The sequence below is a fragment of the Canis lupus genome, chromosome 26 (genome assembly GCF_003254725.2).
Source record: "Canis lupus dingo isolate Sandy chromosome 26, ASM325472v2, whole genome shotgun sequence".
In the NCBI taxonomy this organism is placed as follows: domain Eukaryota; kingdom Metazoa; phylum Chordata; class Mammalia; order Carnivora; family Canidae; genus Canis; species Canis lupus.
The window spans coordinates 7,108,989-7,126,637 of NC_064268.1; the positions used below are offsets into that span (position 1 = coordinate 7,108,989).

The 17,649-nt window shown below is 40.3% G+C and overlaps 1 protein-coding gene across 1 annotated transcript in view; it reads right to left on the reverse strand.

The window, feature by feature from the left end:
* Positions 1-4,241: 4,241 nt before the first annotated feature.
* KNTC1 (kinetochore associated 1) overlaps positions 4,242-17,649 on the reverse strand; it is a 79,049-nt gene continuing 65,641 nt past the window's right edge. The window contains 13 exon segments of the mRNA XM_049101723.1: positions 4,242-4,474; positions 6,135-6,225; positions 7,029-7,174; positions 7,639-7,728; positions 8,841-8,970; positions 9,947-9,960; positions 9,962-10,011; positions 10,100-10,154; positions 12,402-12,458; positions 12,829-12,924; positions 13,759-13,894; positions 14,633-14,751; positions 15,954-16,032. Of these exon segments, the coding sequence (XP_048957680.1) occupies positions 4,454-4,474; positions 6,135-6,225; positions 7,029-7,174; positions 7,639-7,728; positions 8,841-8,970; positions 9,947-9,960; positions 9,962-10,011; positions 10,100-10,154; positions 12,402-12,458; positions 12,829-12,924; positions 13,759-13,894; positions 14,633-14,751; positions 15,954-16,032 (1,084 nt within the window). The 3' untranslated portion in view covers positions 4,242-4,453.

Below are 17,649 nucleotides of genomic sequence, written 5' to 3' on the forward strand. Positions count from 1 at the left end.
TTCTTGAGTACTATGAACACTGGAAGGAGAATTCAAAAAGAGAATACTCCAGAAATTTCTTTAATCCCTTTGGAAAACACTCAGCTTTGGTTGAGTCTAGAAGCACATGCTCTTGTTTTCTAGTTGTTTTCAAATATGTAAAGAATGCCAGAAAACCACACCACCACCACCACTTTGTCTTTCTCTAATGTTTTGTAGAGTTAATGGTAAGGCCTAGCTGTTGTGAGTTAACATTCAGACTCATTTCAAGGGATGCAATGTGTTAACATAAACACTGCCAACAGGTTCTGAATCTTTGGGCCCCAGAAGAGACAGTAGAAAGAAGACTGAATATCTTATGTTTTGCCAGGCCAGGATTTCTATCCAGAAGAGAATGAAGGGAGGACACTTCACTAATAAAATTCTTTACTCCAAGTAGTGAAAGTAACGAAAATTTAGCCAACTCATTCACAGCAAGAGATGATGAAAGAATGGGCATGAGTCATGAGAATTAAATATAGTAGTGCCTTTACTTATTTAGAAGTTGTTGACTTCCCCCTTTCTATGTAATGAGGTGCTGTCACGTGTTCACATGATCATGACACATTCATGGAAGGAATTTTACCCTGAAAATGGATAGCTAATTTATTTCATAACATATTTATTACATCTTTTTTTTTTAATTTTTATTTATTTATGATAGTCACACAGAGAGAGAGAGAGAGGCAGAGACATAGGCAGAGAAGCAGGCTCTATGCACCGGGAGCCCAACGTGGGATTCGATCCCGGGTCTCCAGGATCGCGCCCTGGGCCAAAGGCAGGCGCTAAACCGCTGCGCCACCCAGGGATCCCTTATTACATCTTTTTTATGAGACTCTGTTCTAGGGTTTGGGGTCAACATAATGAGTAGTGAGACCATCAATAAACAGATCAACCAAGAAAAATAAAAAAACCAGATCAACCATGATAACTGGATTGCATTGAGAAGGAAGTAAATACAAAACACACACACACACACACACACACACACACAAAGAGAAGGAAGTAAATATGTTAATGCCATAGCCAGTGACTGGGGTGGAGGAGGGGAGGCAACTTTAGTTTGGCTGGTGGGGAAGGCTGGTGAGAGGAGAAAGTGGTAGATATACAGGCTAGAAAGGTAGGTGGGACCTTCTAAGCCACTGTATGGATGGGCAGGTAACAACAGGCACTGAAATCCAGCTTTTTATTATTTATTTATTTATTTATTTATTTATTTATTTATTTATTTAAGACTTTATTATGTATTCATGAGAGACAGAGAGAGACAGAGACAGAGACACAGGCAGAGGGAGAACCAGGTTCCATGCAGGGAACCTGATGTGGGACTCGATTCTGGGACTCCGGGATCATGCCCTGGACTGAAGGTAGGCGCTTCAACCACTGAGCCACCCAGGGATCCCCTGAAATCCAGCTTTTTTAAAAAGAGAGAGAGAGAGAGAGCATGAGCGAGTACGCACACCAGTGGGGGAGTGGCTGAGGGTGAGGGACAAGTACACTCCCCACTGGGCAGGGAGCCTGAGGCGGGGCTTGATTCCAGAACTCTGAGATCTTGACCTGAGCTGAAGTCAGATGTTTAACCAACTGAACCACCCAGCGCCCCTGAAATCCAGCTTTTAAATCCAGTGCTTTTTACAAATGTAACTGTTCCCAGGGAGTGCCTTTCTGTACTAGGAGAGCCCCTTTTTTAAAAAAGTGGCTCCACTCCCAGTAGGGAGCCCAACTCAGGGCTTGAACTCATTACCTTGAGATCAAGGCCAGAGCTGATATCAAGAGTCGGATGCTTAACTGACTGAGCCACTCAGACATCCCTGAGGAGAGCTTTTATAACTCATCTCATCTTCCTAAAGAGGTTTGTTTCTATTTTGAACAAAGGTGCCTGTGTGCCTCAGTTGGCAACTTAGGTCTTGTGCTAAGTGAAATGGGGAAGCCAGTGAAAAGGGTGTGGCGGGCATAGACAAGATCCGGCTTGTTTTAAGGAGAAACAGTATGGATAATGGCTGTATGGAGACAAGAGTGGAAAATAATCAAGGCTAATAAAAATATAATAAATAGAACAAGGATCCCAGCTAATTGTATATTTGAACTACAAATGAACTGAAAATAAATTTAAATATATGTGTTTCAAAAAATACTTCTCTGGCAGACCTAAAGCTAACCCTCTGGCTATCAGAACTTTTTTTTTTTTTTTTTTTAAGATTTATTTGGGATGCCTGGCTGCTCAGTGGTTGAGCGTCTGCCTTCGGTTCAGGGCATGATCCAGGGGTCTCGGGATCGAGTCCTGCATTGGGCTCCTTGTGGGGAGCCTGCTTCTCACTCTGCCTATGTCTCTGTCTCTCTCTGAGTGTCTCATGAATAAATAAATAAAATCTCTAAAAAAAAAAAAAAAGAAAAAAAGAATTTGGGGCAGCCCAGGTGGCTCAGCAGTTTAGTGCCGCCTTTAGCCCAGGGCCTGATCCTGGAGACCTGGGATCAAGTCCCACATTGGGCTCCCTGCATGGGGCCTGCTTCCCCCTCTGCCTGTGTCTCTGCCCCTCTCTCTGTGTGTCTCTCGCGAATAAATAAATAAAATCTTAAAAAAAAAAGATTTTATTTATTTATTCATGAGAGACAGAGACATAGGCAGAGGGAGAAGCAGGCAGAGACTTGATCCTAGGACCCCGGGATCATGATCTGAGCCAAAGGCAGACACTCAACCACTGAGCCACCCAGGTATCCCTGCCTATCAGAACTTTATTTGAAACAATGAAACCAGTGTTAAGATTGGGAAAAGGATCATTCAGTTTAGCTTGAGCCCATCAGGCATGCAGTCATTTCATATTTGTTACCTTCTGGTGCCACCATTTGACCCCTTCCCTTCCTTTCACTTTTTATGGCCAGGAAGACAATTCCAGGCTCTGCTTTCAAATACAGATAGTTTTCTTAAGGTTCAATTAAAGAAGTATCAAAGAAATACAGATGTAAATAGTCAGATACCATTTTCACCTATCATGTTAGCAAAAGGTTTTTAAAAGTCAGATTGGTCCATGTTAGGGAGAAGAGGTAAAGCAGACATGCTTCTTGCTGGTAGGAAGGGACATTTGTGAAAAAGATCTTTTGAAACACATAGTCAGGCAACCCATATCTAGAGCTTTTAAGCTGTTCTTCATTCCCTTTGATCTGGTCAACCTGTTCCAAGGAATGCATCTCAAGGAAATAATCCCAAATATAGAAAAAGCTTTTTGAAAAATGTTGTAGTCTAAATAATCAGAACAGAGCAAGGGGAGGAACATTTAAACCTCCTTAGGAGGTTTTACAAATAAGGGAACTAAGGCTTTGAGAAGTTATATAACTTGTCCAGGATCACACAGCTAGTATGGGACAGAGCCAGGATTCAAATCCAGACTAGCTTTACCCCCAAAACCCACGTTTTTAATTACAATGCTACATTGAGTTTTCTGTATAGAAATAATGTTTTTCCTAACTGGAAAAGCAAAGGGAAACTCATTCTGTTTTATAAAATTCAATTTATTCAAGTTACACACACACCTAGAAAAAGATTGCCAAGGGGGAGAAAGGTGTGAGGAGGTCTCTGCACGCTGGGGGGGAGGGGCGCAGCGGGGTGGGGCGCCCCAGGCCAGCCTCCGTACTGCTGTACTGCAGCGGCTGACAGCCAGGAGGTGCCTCTCCCGGACCCCCTGCCACACGGGTTACGGTTTGGTTCTGTCATTCTTGGCCTTGGCAGGAAAATCAGAAGGTTGAAAAAGGCAAAGACTTGCTTCTTTTCTCTCTTGGGGGTGGCCTGGTAGCAGCAGCCATTGCTGGGGGTGACTGAGGGTTGCTGTGGGCAGCGGCTCCCCCAGGCTCAGGGTTGCGAAGCTCCCCCCACCCCCAGCCTCCAGCTCTCAGGCCCTCCCACTACTGCCTCTCTAGCCAAAACCCCCTATCCATCCTTTGCCTTTCAGTCCTTTCAACACCCTTGTAACCAATTCCTGGCATCCAATCCTTCTCTGTCCTGAAATACCTAGAGTGGTTTCTATTTTTCTGGCTGGCCATTAATATGTTCTGCAGCAAAACATAAGATACATATTTGCTAGACTTACATTAAAAATATTGACACTATTCTTATTTGTAAATGAAGATACAGGATATAAGCAGTAGCTTTTCTTATGAGGGGAGCAAAATATTTTTGCATAGTTTCCTTTATGTGGGGTGCAAAAGATAGTCTCTGTAAGTCATGCAAGTAACTGGTGAAGAAAAGGTTTATTAATTTAAGACATGAGTTCTTTAAGGGATAATCATACTGCTATTAAATGCTTCAGCTGTTACTTGTTGGTTAACATTTGACAAGTTAGAATACATCAATTGCACAATTTTGAATCTGTAATAAATATGATTAGTTAATAGTAGACTCCAGACTTCCCTCTGTTCTTCTTATAAAAGGTTGGATGATCTACTATGATGCACTAAGAAACATCTAAATGGGAAGAAACATAGAAGCATTTTCATTAGTGTCACTTAGTTTTTTCAATAGAAAATGGTCTGATAAACCATAAAATTTAAGACTTAACTATTGCTAAACTGCTACATATATAATTATTTGGCATTTAGATAAGATAGGACTAGAGAAAAACTGATATATTTTAAGGGTCACAAATTTGTATCCTGAATCAATAATCTCTATTTAAAAAAAAAAAAAGTAATCCTATGCCATTGAACACAACAAACTGGAAGTGAACAAGAGAAGTTATTAATGAAAGTTAACAAAATGGGGATCCCTGGGTGGCGCAGCGGTTTGGCGCCTGCCTTTGGCCCAGGGCGCGATCCTGGAGACCCGGGATTGAATCCCACATCGGGCTCCCGGTGCATGGAGCCTGCTTCTCCCTCTGCCTGTGTCTCTGCCTCTCTCTCTCTCACTGTGTGCCTATCATAAATAAATAAATAAATAAAATAATTTAAAAAAAAAAATTAAAAAAAAAAAAAAAAGAAAGTTAACAAAATGTAGGCTTATTTTAACATGCCTGATCTGGACAAAGGGAAGGAAAAGCCTCCACAGTAACTTTAATAAGTTTACTAAAACTACCAAGACGTGATCAAAGTAAAAAATATTAGGGGTGCCTGGCTGGCTCATTCAGTGGAGCAGATGACTCTTGGGCCTCAGGGTTGTGAGTTTGAGCTCCACGTTGAGTATAGAAATTACTTAAAAAAAAAAAAAAAAAAAAGAAGCAGACTTTTACCTTATATTTTAGTTAAGAATAAAAGTAAGAGGGCAGCCCGGATGGCTCAGCTCCCTCTTTCTCTCTCTTTCTGTGTCTCTAATAAATAAATAAAATCTTAAAAAAAAAAAAAAAAGAATAAAAGTAAGAATAGTTTACATGTGTATTTTACACATGAAAACATTTGGAAGGATGTATACTAAAATGTTAACAGTGATCCTATTTCTGGATAGTGAGATTTCAAGAGATTAGGGTTTTGTGGGTTGTTGCTTTTTGGCTCTTGTAAAAATTTTTTCTATAGTGAACATATGTTTTTGGTAATTAAAAAGGAGAAGAATTAAAATCAATTAATGCCCAAGTACAACATTAATTAATGCTTTTTGAAATTTAGTTTTTCTACTTCTTTTTTTTAAGGACTTTATATATTTATTCATGAGAGGTCACAGAGAGAGAGAGTCAGAGACATAGGCAGAGGGAGAAGCAGGTTCCCCTCAGGGAGCCTGATGTGGGACTCGATCCATGAACTCCAGGATCATACCCTGAGCCAAAAGCAGAGCTTAACCATGAGCCATCCAGGAGTCTCTCACTTGCTTCAATATGAAAAATAGGATTTTATGAGGAATCATAATGCTGTAGAGCACCCAAGAGACCATGTGGTCCAAATTACAAAATTAAACTCCATGCAGGCTCAGTGAGTGACTGGCCTGAGGCCACACTGTTCAGAGAGCAGAACCATGGCCTCTTGATTTCTGGTCTAGGACCCCCTTATACAAAAACCAAAATTTCAAAATACATTTATGTATTTTTATACATAAAAATACATTTATCTCCACAACACCAGAATAAGTTGGTTCAATATCAAGACCCTAAAAATATAAATAGTGCCAGGTTAGAACCCAAGTAATGGTGGGCCAGCTTTACCTTCAGGATTTCAGAGGGAGTGGTATCTGGTGGTACAGGTTTCCCACGATGCTTTGAATATTCAGTTATAAAGACTGAAGCTTCATCTAAACTATGGAATCAGAAAGAAAAAGCATCATGAGGACATTCTTTTAAGTGATAAATATGTCTGCTATCTTGATTGTGGTGATGGCTTCACGGGGGGAGGGGGGGGATATATATGTCAAAATTTATCATACGGCATATTTGAAATATGTGTCGCCTACATATATATGTGTGTATACCATGTCTCAAAAAATAATGTTTATAAACAACACATGATCTATGGTTAGATCACAAGTGGTAAACAAACAGAAGGAAATGCATGGCATGGTAATGAGAAAGGGACACATCCCAAGTGGCTAGCATAGTTAGACTAAATGTGGTGATGGCCCAGGAAAGACTTCTGTCCTGACCAGGTTTTCTTTCCTTAGTACTAGCCATTCCTCCCTTCTCCTTTTCACTTTCTAAATCCATCCCAACCCTATCCCAAGAAGCTGACTTCCAAACTTGTGGATGTGGGAAAATTAGACAATCAAGTTTAGCAAAAATTATATTACATAAAAGCCCCCAATTCTGAGCAAGTGTCTAAGGAATAAAGCTGTAATTCAGGTTTTAAAGTAGGATTGTGAATCACCTATTTTGGGGGTTCAGAAAGCTTACTTGATTGTCTGATTCCAAGTTCATGTTTGAAGGGACTGAATTATACAACTAGCCTCTGGGTATGTGTAATAATGCTACAACTTAATACACAGAGCCCTTCATTACAACCAAATAGTTGTGCAACTGTTTGATCTTTTCCTCCAAAATAAAGGTAAATTTTAAGGAAATTCTATGGTAAGGCATTTTTGTTTAGTAGCTTGTTAATTAACTTACCTTATCTCGCTTGCCAAATAGTTTACCAGGTCTGTGATGTTGTTGGTATTCATCATGTGCAATTTCAACACTTGAAAGTATTTTGTCTTTGCCAAAATCCCAAAGTCTTTCTTACTTATGATATTATTCAGAATCAGATTTCTGATCTATAGAATAACAGGTATTTTTATATAAAAAATGTGTTGAAATGGAAAAAATTCCGAGGCCTTATTCAATACCCCAAAATTTCTTATAATCACAAGTTAAATTACCATTGTATTGTGACTAAGCCTCTTTTTTCAGGGATTGGGGAAGGGGAGATGTTTTGGCCCATTTTAGTAACAGATTAAATCAATAAGTAATTACTGTTAAGCACTCTGGGACTTTTTATGAGGAAGATCTACTTACAACAAGCATTTAAGGCTATAGATTTTCCACTGAGCATGGCGGCAAATAAGAGAGATGATGTCTCTGTCTTTTAAAAAATTTATTAAGGTTTACTAAAAGCAAAATGATTTTATATATTACCAAGCAGAGATAGTAGTTTTCAGCTTAATTTTGATTTCAGAAAAATTATTACCTTCTAATATCAAATTTTTCATAGTGAAAAGAAGAAGAAAATGCCTCTTACTTGATGTGAAAATCCTGCCAACTGGCCAGTATTCATATGCTCTTCTAATTGCTGTAAAATGATCTGAGGATTACATGACCCCAGAAAATTCTAGAGGAAAAAAAATCAAAACACAGTTAATGGGAAAGTATTATTACTATTCTGTCAAATCTGAAAGGTTTTCATTTTTAAATTTGGAATATCTTTAGGAATTTCTATTATAGGAAAAAAAGCCCACCTCTATCATATAACAAAAAATTATGGAAATAAGGAAGGAGACATTTTACAAATACCTATTGTAATAGTAAGAGCTGTTTGACAAGCATTTTGTCATCCTAGGTGCCAAAAGGAATCTATTTAAATACTGAAATTTTGAAAAGCATCAACGGATGAGTTTATGAATAGTAAAAACAAACAAACAAACAAACAAACGAACAAACCCCAAGTCAAAGACAAGCACAGATGGCTGTGAAAAAATGCAATGAACAGACAAAACGACAGATTAAAAAAAAAAAAAAAGTGTGTTTATTTATATAGTTCTCTATCTACTGGCTTATCTACCTTTGGGGAAATACTGCAAAACATTCCCAAGTGCTTTGTTCTATTTGTCTGTGTTGTAAAGGGAATGAGTTATTTTTTAAAGTTCTGTCCTCAAACTGCTCATGGCTCCTTTTGTCAGACACCCACATACAAAACCTTCTCTCTTATCTCTCACATCCAATCACTAAGTCAAGCTGCTCCATCCAGTTCATTCTCACTGCCACCATCCTACTCTAGGGACATATCCCCTCAAGCCTTCCCTGCCCATCCACATCCCTGCTGTTGTGTGTGGATCAAGTGAGATTCACCTCCAGTCAAGTGCAACAACTTCTCACTCATCTCTTCTTGCCTCCTCTCTCCTCTGATCAAGCCCATGGATTGTTCCTTATAAAACAGTTCCTGAGCAATTAATTCACTTTACTCTTCCAGGAAAAGTGATTGCCCTCCCCACCTGTACCCGATAAAGGTCCAAATCCCTCTGAAGGCATCCCTCAGATGGATCTTGATCTATCTTTCAGGGTTATCGCCTGCTAAACCTGCATACAAATCTCCCACCCCAATCACACTGATGCACTCATGCTTCACAGGTCTGGTAAAAAGAAAATGCAACACTTTTGCAGGGGACATACAGCATGAGACTTTCTGTTTCTTTGGCAGCCCCAGAGGAATAATTTGCGAGATACCTTAATTTGCTGGTGTCTTTTTTCCGAGTGGGGCATGAGCATTAGACAGGCTAGTGCAAAAGCTGGAAGCTCTAACTGGACATACTGCCTGGCTACTCCAATCATGTCGAGATCATCTGAAACTGGACATCTTCAAGAGAGCACATGAATTTGTTAATACCAATCAAATTAATTTATGAATTAATTTGCTACCTGACTCTGCTTTCAAAGATTTTAAACATTGAAGTGCTGGGGCATAACATATGCTTAGTAATGAGTAACTTGAGTCTTTCACTGCATTCTTCGTGGAATAAAATAACCTGCCTACTGGAACACAGAGTACTGGTTGCTGCTGTGATTATGTCTGAAAGCCCACACATGCCTAAAGATACATGTCTTCTGAGTGTTCTCAGAAGACTCAAAACTTATGAGGTAACACTGCATAATTTAGGGTAGTTGTAAAAGTACTGTGTACATACATTAAAACTAATTTTAGAGAATGCTCACTGACCATGAGTTTATTAGCTGCACTGCATATGGAAAGTAGACATGGTAAAAATAGAAGACCGTCTATCTTAAAAGCAAGTGACTGGGCAGCCCAGGTGGCTCAGTGGTTTAGCGCCACCTTTGGCCCAGGGTGTGATTCTGGGGACCTGGGATTGAGTCCCACATCAGGCCCCCTGCATGGAGCCTGGTTCTCTCTCTGACTGTGTCTCTCCACCTCTCTCTCTCTCTCTCTCTCTCTGATGAATAAATAAATAAAATCTTAAAAAAAAAAAAAAAAAAAAAAGCAAGCGGTGTGCTTAACTTCCCCAGAATGAATTATTGGAAAGAGAGGGTTTTTTTTGTTTTTTTGTTTTGTTTTGTTTTGTTTTTAAGATTTTTTATTTATTTATTCAGAGAGAGAGGGGGGGGCGGGCAGAGACACAGGCAGAGGTAGAAGCAGGCTCCATGCAGAGAGCCCGACGTGGGACTCGATCCAGGGTCTCCAGGATCACGCCCTGGGCTGCAGGTGGCACCAAACCGCTGCGCCACCGGGGCTGCCCGGAAAGAGAGGTTAATTAGAAATGAATTTTATAAGCAACACAGAGGACTTTTGGGGGTAGGAAAACAAGTATCTTACTTACTCTAGAATAGCGACTGAGACTCTCACAGCAATCTGATAACTGACTGGGACTCAGAGGACAAGATGCTGAAAATAAACAACAGTAATGTGCACATACTCCCACGTATAGAGTTATAAAATGCTACTGTCAATGTTTCAGGGGAGAGAAAAATACCTGAAAGTAGGGGTATCTGAACCACACGCTGCCAAGCTTTGCTGAAGTAGGGAACCTGGGGAAACAAAAACACAATGGGATTCAAGCCTGGGGTATCACTAACTCTCTAGGTTCTGCAGTCGCAGAACTAACTATACTGAGAGGTTGTGTTCTGGATGCTAAGACCAAAATCATAAATTGGTATCTCTCTGTTCGAGATGGTTAGATTTTAGGATAGTATTCTTTCTTTCTTTTTTTTTTTTTTTTTCCAAAGTAAACTCTACACCCAGTGTGAGTCTCAAATTCATGATCCTGAGATCAAGAGTCAAATGTTCTACTGACTGAGGCAGCCAGGTGCCCTTGGATGATTTTCTTCATAAGCGTATGGTTCAAGATCTTATCTTGATCTTAACGAATCTTGGCTGATTCGTTATTGTTTCATTTGAGGAAAAGAAGTGTCAGAACCAACTTAGAAAACAAAACTTAGACTGCTGTGTGCCAGACATTGTGTAAGAGCCACAGGAAAGGCACAAGCATGTAAGAGAAAGGATTTCAAAAAATGAATAAGGCAACAACATCAATTTCCACTCATAGGGGAGGGGTAAAATGACTTAATACATTTTACTCCTTATTATAGAGAAAAATTAAGAGTTAAAACTAATGAGGTGCTAAGAGCATTAAATATACAGGTCTCTTAAGATCCAACAATCCCACTCGTAAGGATATGCTGAAGAGAAACAAAAACATACATCCACATAAAAACTTGTACATAAATGTTCGTGGAACAGCATTATTTATAATAACCCAAAAACCCATCAACTGATGAATAGATAAATAAAATGTGAGTCTGTCCATACCGTGAACATTAGTTTAGAAAAAAGGGATGAAACCATGAAACGTGTGACCACACAGATAAACCTTGAAAACATGATGCTGAGTGAAGGGAGCACAAAAGGCCACATACTGCATGATTCCACTGATACAACATATCCAGCATAGACACTTCCAGGGGCTGGAAGAGGAAGGAATAGGGAGTGACTGCTAATGGATCTGGGGCATACTTTCAGGGTGAAAAAAACGTTCTAGAATTAGAGAACGGTGATGGTTGAGCAACATTATGAATATACTAAAAGCCACTTAATTGTACAATTTTTATTTCTTTATTTTTGAGAGTTTATTTATTTTTTTAGTAATCTCTACCCTCAATGTGGGGCTTGAACTCACGACCCCAAGATCAAGAGTCACATGCTCCATGGATTGATCCAACCAGGCACCCCTTAACTTTATGCTTTAAAAGTGTACATTTTACATGGGAATTGTATCTCAATTAAAAAAAGAAAATAGATCTCTATGTGTTCTGTGGAACAGTCTCCGAGGCACCAAGGTTATATGGGAAAAAAAATTTTATCTAGAATGTCACTGCATTTATATGTACAAAAATGTATATACACCCACAGACACACAGACACATACCTATATAATAGGAGAGTTCTAGAAGAAAACATAAGATCGTGTAAATAGTAGCTATTTCTGGGGAGATAATTTTTCCCCCCCTGGGGAGATAATTTTGATGGGAAATGGTAAAGGAGAATTTTCATGTTTTACTCAATATATTTCTATACTGTTCTAATGTATTAAGCTAAGAATAGATTACTTATTTCCACATTATACATCATTATACATAGTAATGATTATGTGGTACACAACTTGTGAAATTTAGAAAAGATTAGTATGACATGGTGTCTGATTTAAATATCTTCCAAGTCCAGGAGGGGCAGCCAAATTACACTGAGACAGGTGTTACTGTAGAACCAGGGTCTGGAGAGCAGACATGAGGGTGTGGCTCCAGAGGCCTGGAGGGCTGGGACTGGTGAGGTCCTCCTCTGAGAGGTGACCTCTGAGCGAAGTACTGGTCCCGACACCACCTTAATGGGACATCGATTCCGTTCTTTACCGAGGAACCAGTTACTTTACCTAATGCACCCGGGTGCCACAAGTCCACTGAGTATTAATATTAAATTATTTTTGTTGTTGTTAAAGATTTATTTATTTATTTGAGAGAGAGAAAGAGAGAGCGCGAAGAGCGAGAAAGTGAGAGAGCAAGAGCATGAGTGTGTGTGAGCAGGGGGAGGGGCAGAGGGAAAGAGAGAGAATCGCACTCAAGCAGACTCTCTGCTGAGCACAGAGCCTGATGAGAGGCTCCAACCCACCACCCTGAGATCAAGATCTGAGCCAAAATCAAGAGTCCATACTTAACCGACCAAGCCACCCAGGCGATCCTAAAGATTAAATTCTACAAAATTTACTTTGGGAAACTACATACCTGCCATAAAGAATGGATACTAGAGATGGAGGTTAAAACTTTCCTTAGATAAGGAATCTGTGAAAAAAATAAAATACAGTTTGGAAATTACCAAAATGGAAAACTTAAACATGAAATAGCAGATTCTTCAATTTTCAAAAGAAGTATCAGTAAAATGTATTTGCCATGAGAACGATCAGGGAAGCTCACTTACTAAATCACAAATATCAAAAAGGGTCAGGGAAGCTTCCATTTCTTTCCAGCAAAATTTATGTCATTTTTGAGTTAGCACTTTCTCTGGTCCAACACCAAGTTAAGTTTGGCACAAACCCAAGGAGAGTGAATGTTTGCAGCATACAGCTGTTCAATCACAAGTATGTGCAGAATGCTGAAGAGTTGCTCTGCAAGAGCTTTTACAGAACCCTCAGCCCAGGGCATGGAGTCTTACCATATTGAAGCCAAGGAGCTTTTGCAAGAGTCCATTCCAAAGCTGCAGGTCATAGATTTTGTATTCTAAGCAAAGCTCAGTCACCAATCTGACTGCCTGAAGAGAAAAGAAAAAAACAAAACAAAACAAAACAAAATCATACTGCTTCAAAATACCAGGAAATGAAACCACCCATAGAAAAGGTAGGCAGGGCAGCCCCGGTGGCACAGCGGTTTAGCGCTGCCTGCAGCCTGGGGTGTGATCCTGGAGACCTGGATCGAGTCCCACATCGGGCTTCCTGCATGGAGCCTGCTTCTCCCTCTGCCTGTGTCTCTGCCTCTCTCTTTGCTCTCTCTGAATGAATAAATAAATAAATCTTAAAAAAAAAAGAAAAGGTAGGCAGCTAACACACAAAATACACTCATAATCTAGGTGCGTCTATTGCCTGATTTCAGTAAAGCCCCCTATCTCTCTAATAAATCAAGGAAAAAAATTCTTCTTGCTGAAATGAATTCAAACAGCATTTTGGACTTTCCCCACTGTCTTCTTTCTACCCAAGAATGGTTTGCCTTTTGGCCCCATAATCTTTATGCCCTAGGTTTCAACTGCCTCAGAGACTGAATTCCCACAGTCAGTGAGGAGGAAGAGAACCAACACCCCTCCTGGCATAGGGACAGCCTCTTCTCCCCACCCGGATGAGGACACACAGGCTCTAGGAAGGGATTATAGAAGTGTCCTCTTGCTGGTGGGGATCAGGACCTAAGCATTAAGGGACAGAGGTAAGGGGAGCCTCCAAGTTGCTTGTTACCTGTCAAGCTAGGAAAGTAGAAATGGTCTCAGAGCAGTAGACTTGTTCAGGAATAAAGAGTTTCTCCAGTTTCAGGCATTTGAGTGAATACAAGAGCATCTGAGAAGATGGGGGCCCCACCCCAGACAACTCCATGTACCTACCAAGGATTCATGGCTGTGGTTTTTCCATAGACCCTTAATCATTCCTTCTTTAGGACTGTTGCAAAATAATTCGTATGTGATGGGGATATTCAAAGTCTCAAATGATGCCAGAAAAGTTATACATTTCAAGTAAGATCTGGAAAACAGGTATTAATGGGAATCATTCTTACAAGCCACATTTACATTTAAGATAAAAGCCACCATAGGGCAGGGCACCTGGGTGGCTCTGTGGTTGAGCGTCTGCCTTTGGCTCAGGTTGTGAGCCCAGGGTCCTGGGATTGAGTCATGTATTGGGCTCCCCATGGGGAGCCTGCCTCTCCCTCAACCTATGTCTCTGCCTCTCTCTCTGTGTCTCTCATGAATAAATAAAAAAAATCTAAAAAAAATAAAAAATAAAATAAAAAAAAAAGCCACCATAGGGCAATGTTAGGCCTGCTTGTTTTCAAATGTCTATTTTTTAGGCTTCTAAATATATTCACTGAATATTAGAAAGAAATCAATATGAGCAAGATTAAGAAAGCATTCAGTTCCTAAATGCTTCAAAAAACTAGGGGAACAAAATGTTTTCAGAGGTCTATGTCCCCTTTGCTAAAATGGCAAGGACATTCAACGTAGCAGAACTAGGTATATACACAGCTACTCTAATGCACTCTTACAAAGTAAGGGGCTTAAGTGTACGCTCCCAAAGAACCGATCTATTTCCTGTTTCTTTTTTTTTTCTTTCTTTCTCTTTTTTTTTTTTAAAGTAAGCTCTACACCCAACTTGGAGCTTGAACTCATGACCCTAAGATCAAGAGTCACATGTTCTACCAACTGAGCCAGCCAGGCACCCGTGTTTCCTATTTATTAACACAATTTTAAAAATTCTACTTACTTCACTTCTTCCATGGGTTTTTTGAAGAGAGATTCTATAGTTTCCTTGTCAGCCAAATATAGGAGACACTGAAGAGCTCGTGCTCTGTGGGCAAAAGTTAACTGGCGCACACCCAATGTCTGTAAAACCAAAGCAGGTTTGCAGAGACACGCATGCTGTAGTTGGGTACATGAGTTTCAACTTAGGTAACATAAATGTCATTAAAAAAAAAAAAAATCAGTCAATCTCTTCTCTTAGGGAGCCAGTGATTCTCAAAGCATGGTCCATGGACCCCTGGTAGGCCTTCCTCAGACTCTTTCAAGTAGGAAAAGGTCAAAACTACTTTCACATTAATACTAAGATGTTATTTGCCTTTAGACTGTGTGATATTTGCGCTGATGGGTAAAACAACCAGTGCTAGTCAGGGTAGGAACACCCATTTGCTGGGGCAGCCATGGCATTCTTTACAGCCAAACAAAAGTGACTTCCACTTAACAAGGTTCTTGATGGAGCAGTAAAAATTAATTTTATGAAACTTCAACTCTTAAATATATTAATGAGTTCATGCTTGAATACATATTAATTAATTAAGATGTATTCATCAATGTTCTGTGTGACCAAATGGGAAGCATATGTAAAGCATACTACAGGACTGACGGTTTCTCAGGGAAAAGCACATGTATGAATGAACTGTGAGCTGAACTAGGCACTTTTCACAGACCACTATTTTTATTTGAAACTATGACTATCAGATAAACTAATATGCAAGGGGGAAAAATGGATTTTCTCCTCAGTTGCTGTCGAGGACATACAACCAGCAACCTCTGATTTCCCCTCTTTCCTTCCTTCTATCCAAGACCCATTTGCCTCCTGGCTCTACACTCTTTCTCTCCCTCAGTTCCAACTACCTCAGAACATTCCTAGAGACAAAAGCCTGAAGGCTAAAGAGATGGTGTTGCCTTTAGATAAAAGGGAAAATTTAGCCAGCTAAAGTCTAGTGGAGAGAGAAGGAGGAATGGCTGGAGGGTACAGCCCATCCTGCAGGGCCCCTGGTAGTAGGAATGTTGCCTAACCAAGGAGTTAATAACTTTGAATGTAGATAACCATGGGAATTGTCAATAGGTTCAGTTTGCCAAACAGGACGTTATGGAAGCCAGCACTAAATGGGGCTTGCTGACACTATAATCCTGATTACAAGTGTAAGATATGCAGTACTCTGAATAAGTGTGTAAGTGAGCATTATGTTAAACATCTGTTAATGATACCAAGCATGGTAAATATGAAGGAAAAAATGTTAAGCTCTCATGCAAAGATGAGTTTTGACTCCATGTCTAGGGCTTACAGTTGTAGCTGATGTTGCAAACACGAACAGCATTCTTGAACTGTAATCAATCGGACGAGGCAGAAGAAGATACAAGACTCTGGGGAAAAATATTTTAAATTACATTTAGATTTTAATTTAGTGATAGAGCACCTAAACAACAGACCTGTTTTACAGTCCTTAGAAAAAGTCACAAGGCATCCCAAACATGGGCCTGAAGTGTTTGGGGTCAAAGACATTTTTGCCTTTCCCCTTAATGGATGCTTAATCTTTTCTTGAGTGAGTTCCAATAATAGCTAAAGATGATAAAAACAATAAATGTTAGGCCTCAGTCTTCTCATCTATAAAACAGCTCATCAATCTCTGACAGTTTTTTAATTTTTAAATTTAAAAAAAAAGATTTTTATTTATTTATTCACAACAGAGAGAGAGAGAGAGGCAGGCAGAGACACAGGCAGAGGGAGACGGAGAGAAGCAGGCTCCATGTGGGGAGTCCGATGTGGGACTCGATCCCAGGTCTCCAGGATCACACCCCGGGCTGAAGGCAGTGCCAAACTGCTGGGCCACCAGGGCTGCCCAATCTCTGACAGTCTAAATTCTACTTAAGAAATTAATACAGACTATAGGGATCCTTGGGTGGCTCAGCGGTTTGGCGCCTGCCTTTGGCCCAGGGTGTAATCCTGGAGTCCTGGGATCGAGTTCCGCATCGGGCTCCCTGCATGGAGCTGGCTTCTCCCTCTGCCTGTGTCTCTGCCTCTCTCTCTGTCTCTCTCTGTCTATCGTGAATGAATGAATAAAATCTTAAAAAAAAAAAAAAAAGAAATTAATACAGACTATAGGGTAGCCTGGATGGCTCAGCGGTTTAGCGCCTGTCTTCGGCCCAGGGCATGATCCTGGAGACCCAGGATTGAGTCCTACGTCGGGCTCTTACATAGAGTCTGCTTCTCCCTCTGCCTGTGTCTCTGCCTTTCTCTCTCTGTGTCTCTCATGAATAAATAAATAAAATCTTTTTTAAAAAAAGAAATTAATACAGACTATAGCTACAAAGTACATTGGACACTATAATGGAGAATTCTGTTTTAATTCATAGGACCTGTTAAATGTTTAACCTCTAGACTCAGACCTGACTGGCCCCCTTCCAGAGGAGAGTAAGATGGATAGGGTGGGTGTATGTGGTACGAAGGAGGGAGAGGGTAGAACTGTCAGTGGGAAAAGGCAAGAAGCTACAAAATTGGTAAGAAATATCCCTTTGGGAGCTCCCTAGGATTTTCTTTTCTTCTCTCTCTTTGAATGGTTTCCCTCTAAGACTTTCTGTTGTGACTGATTCAGTTACACATTGCAGGATGAATCTACCTCTTGCTTATTAGACAAAGGTGCCCCTGTGTTTAAAAGACTAAGCAAGGACAAGGTGGAGTCCACAGGAAAGGAAGGAATGGAGGGGGTGGTAAGCCAGCTCTGCCCAAACCAGGAGAAATTCTTCTCTTGGGTTTGTTGTTCTACATCCTTTCTCACTATCAGATCTCCAAGGCTGATGCAGAGCTTCACAGGTGACTTGACCTACTTTTGGTCTAGAGCAGGAATGGCAAAAAGCTGGCATGCATGTCACCAATCCCTCCCCCATGCCTATGCCAAGCATCATTAATGGATTACCACATCCTTTCTGATTTAGGTCCAGATATAGTAGGCAAGCCGTGACCAATTAGATTTAGCCCATTAG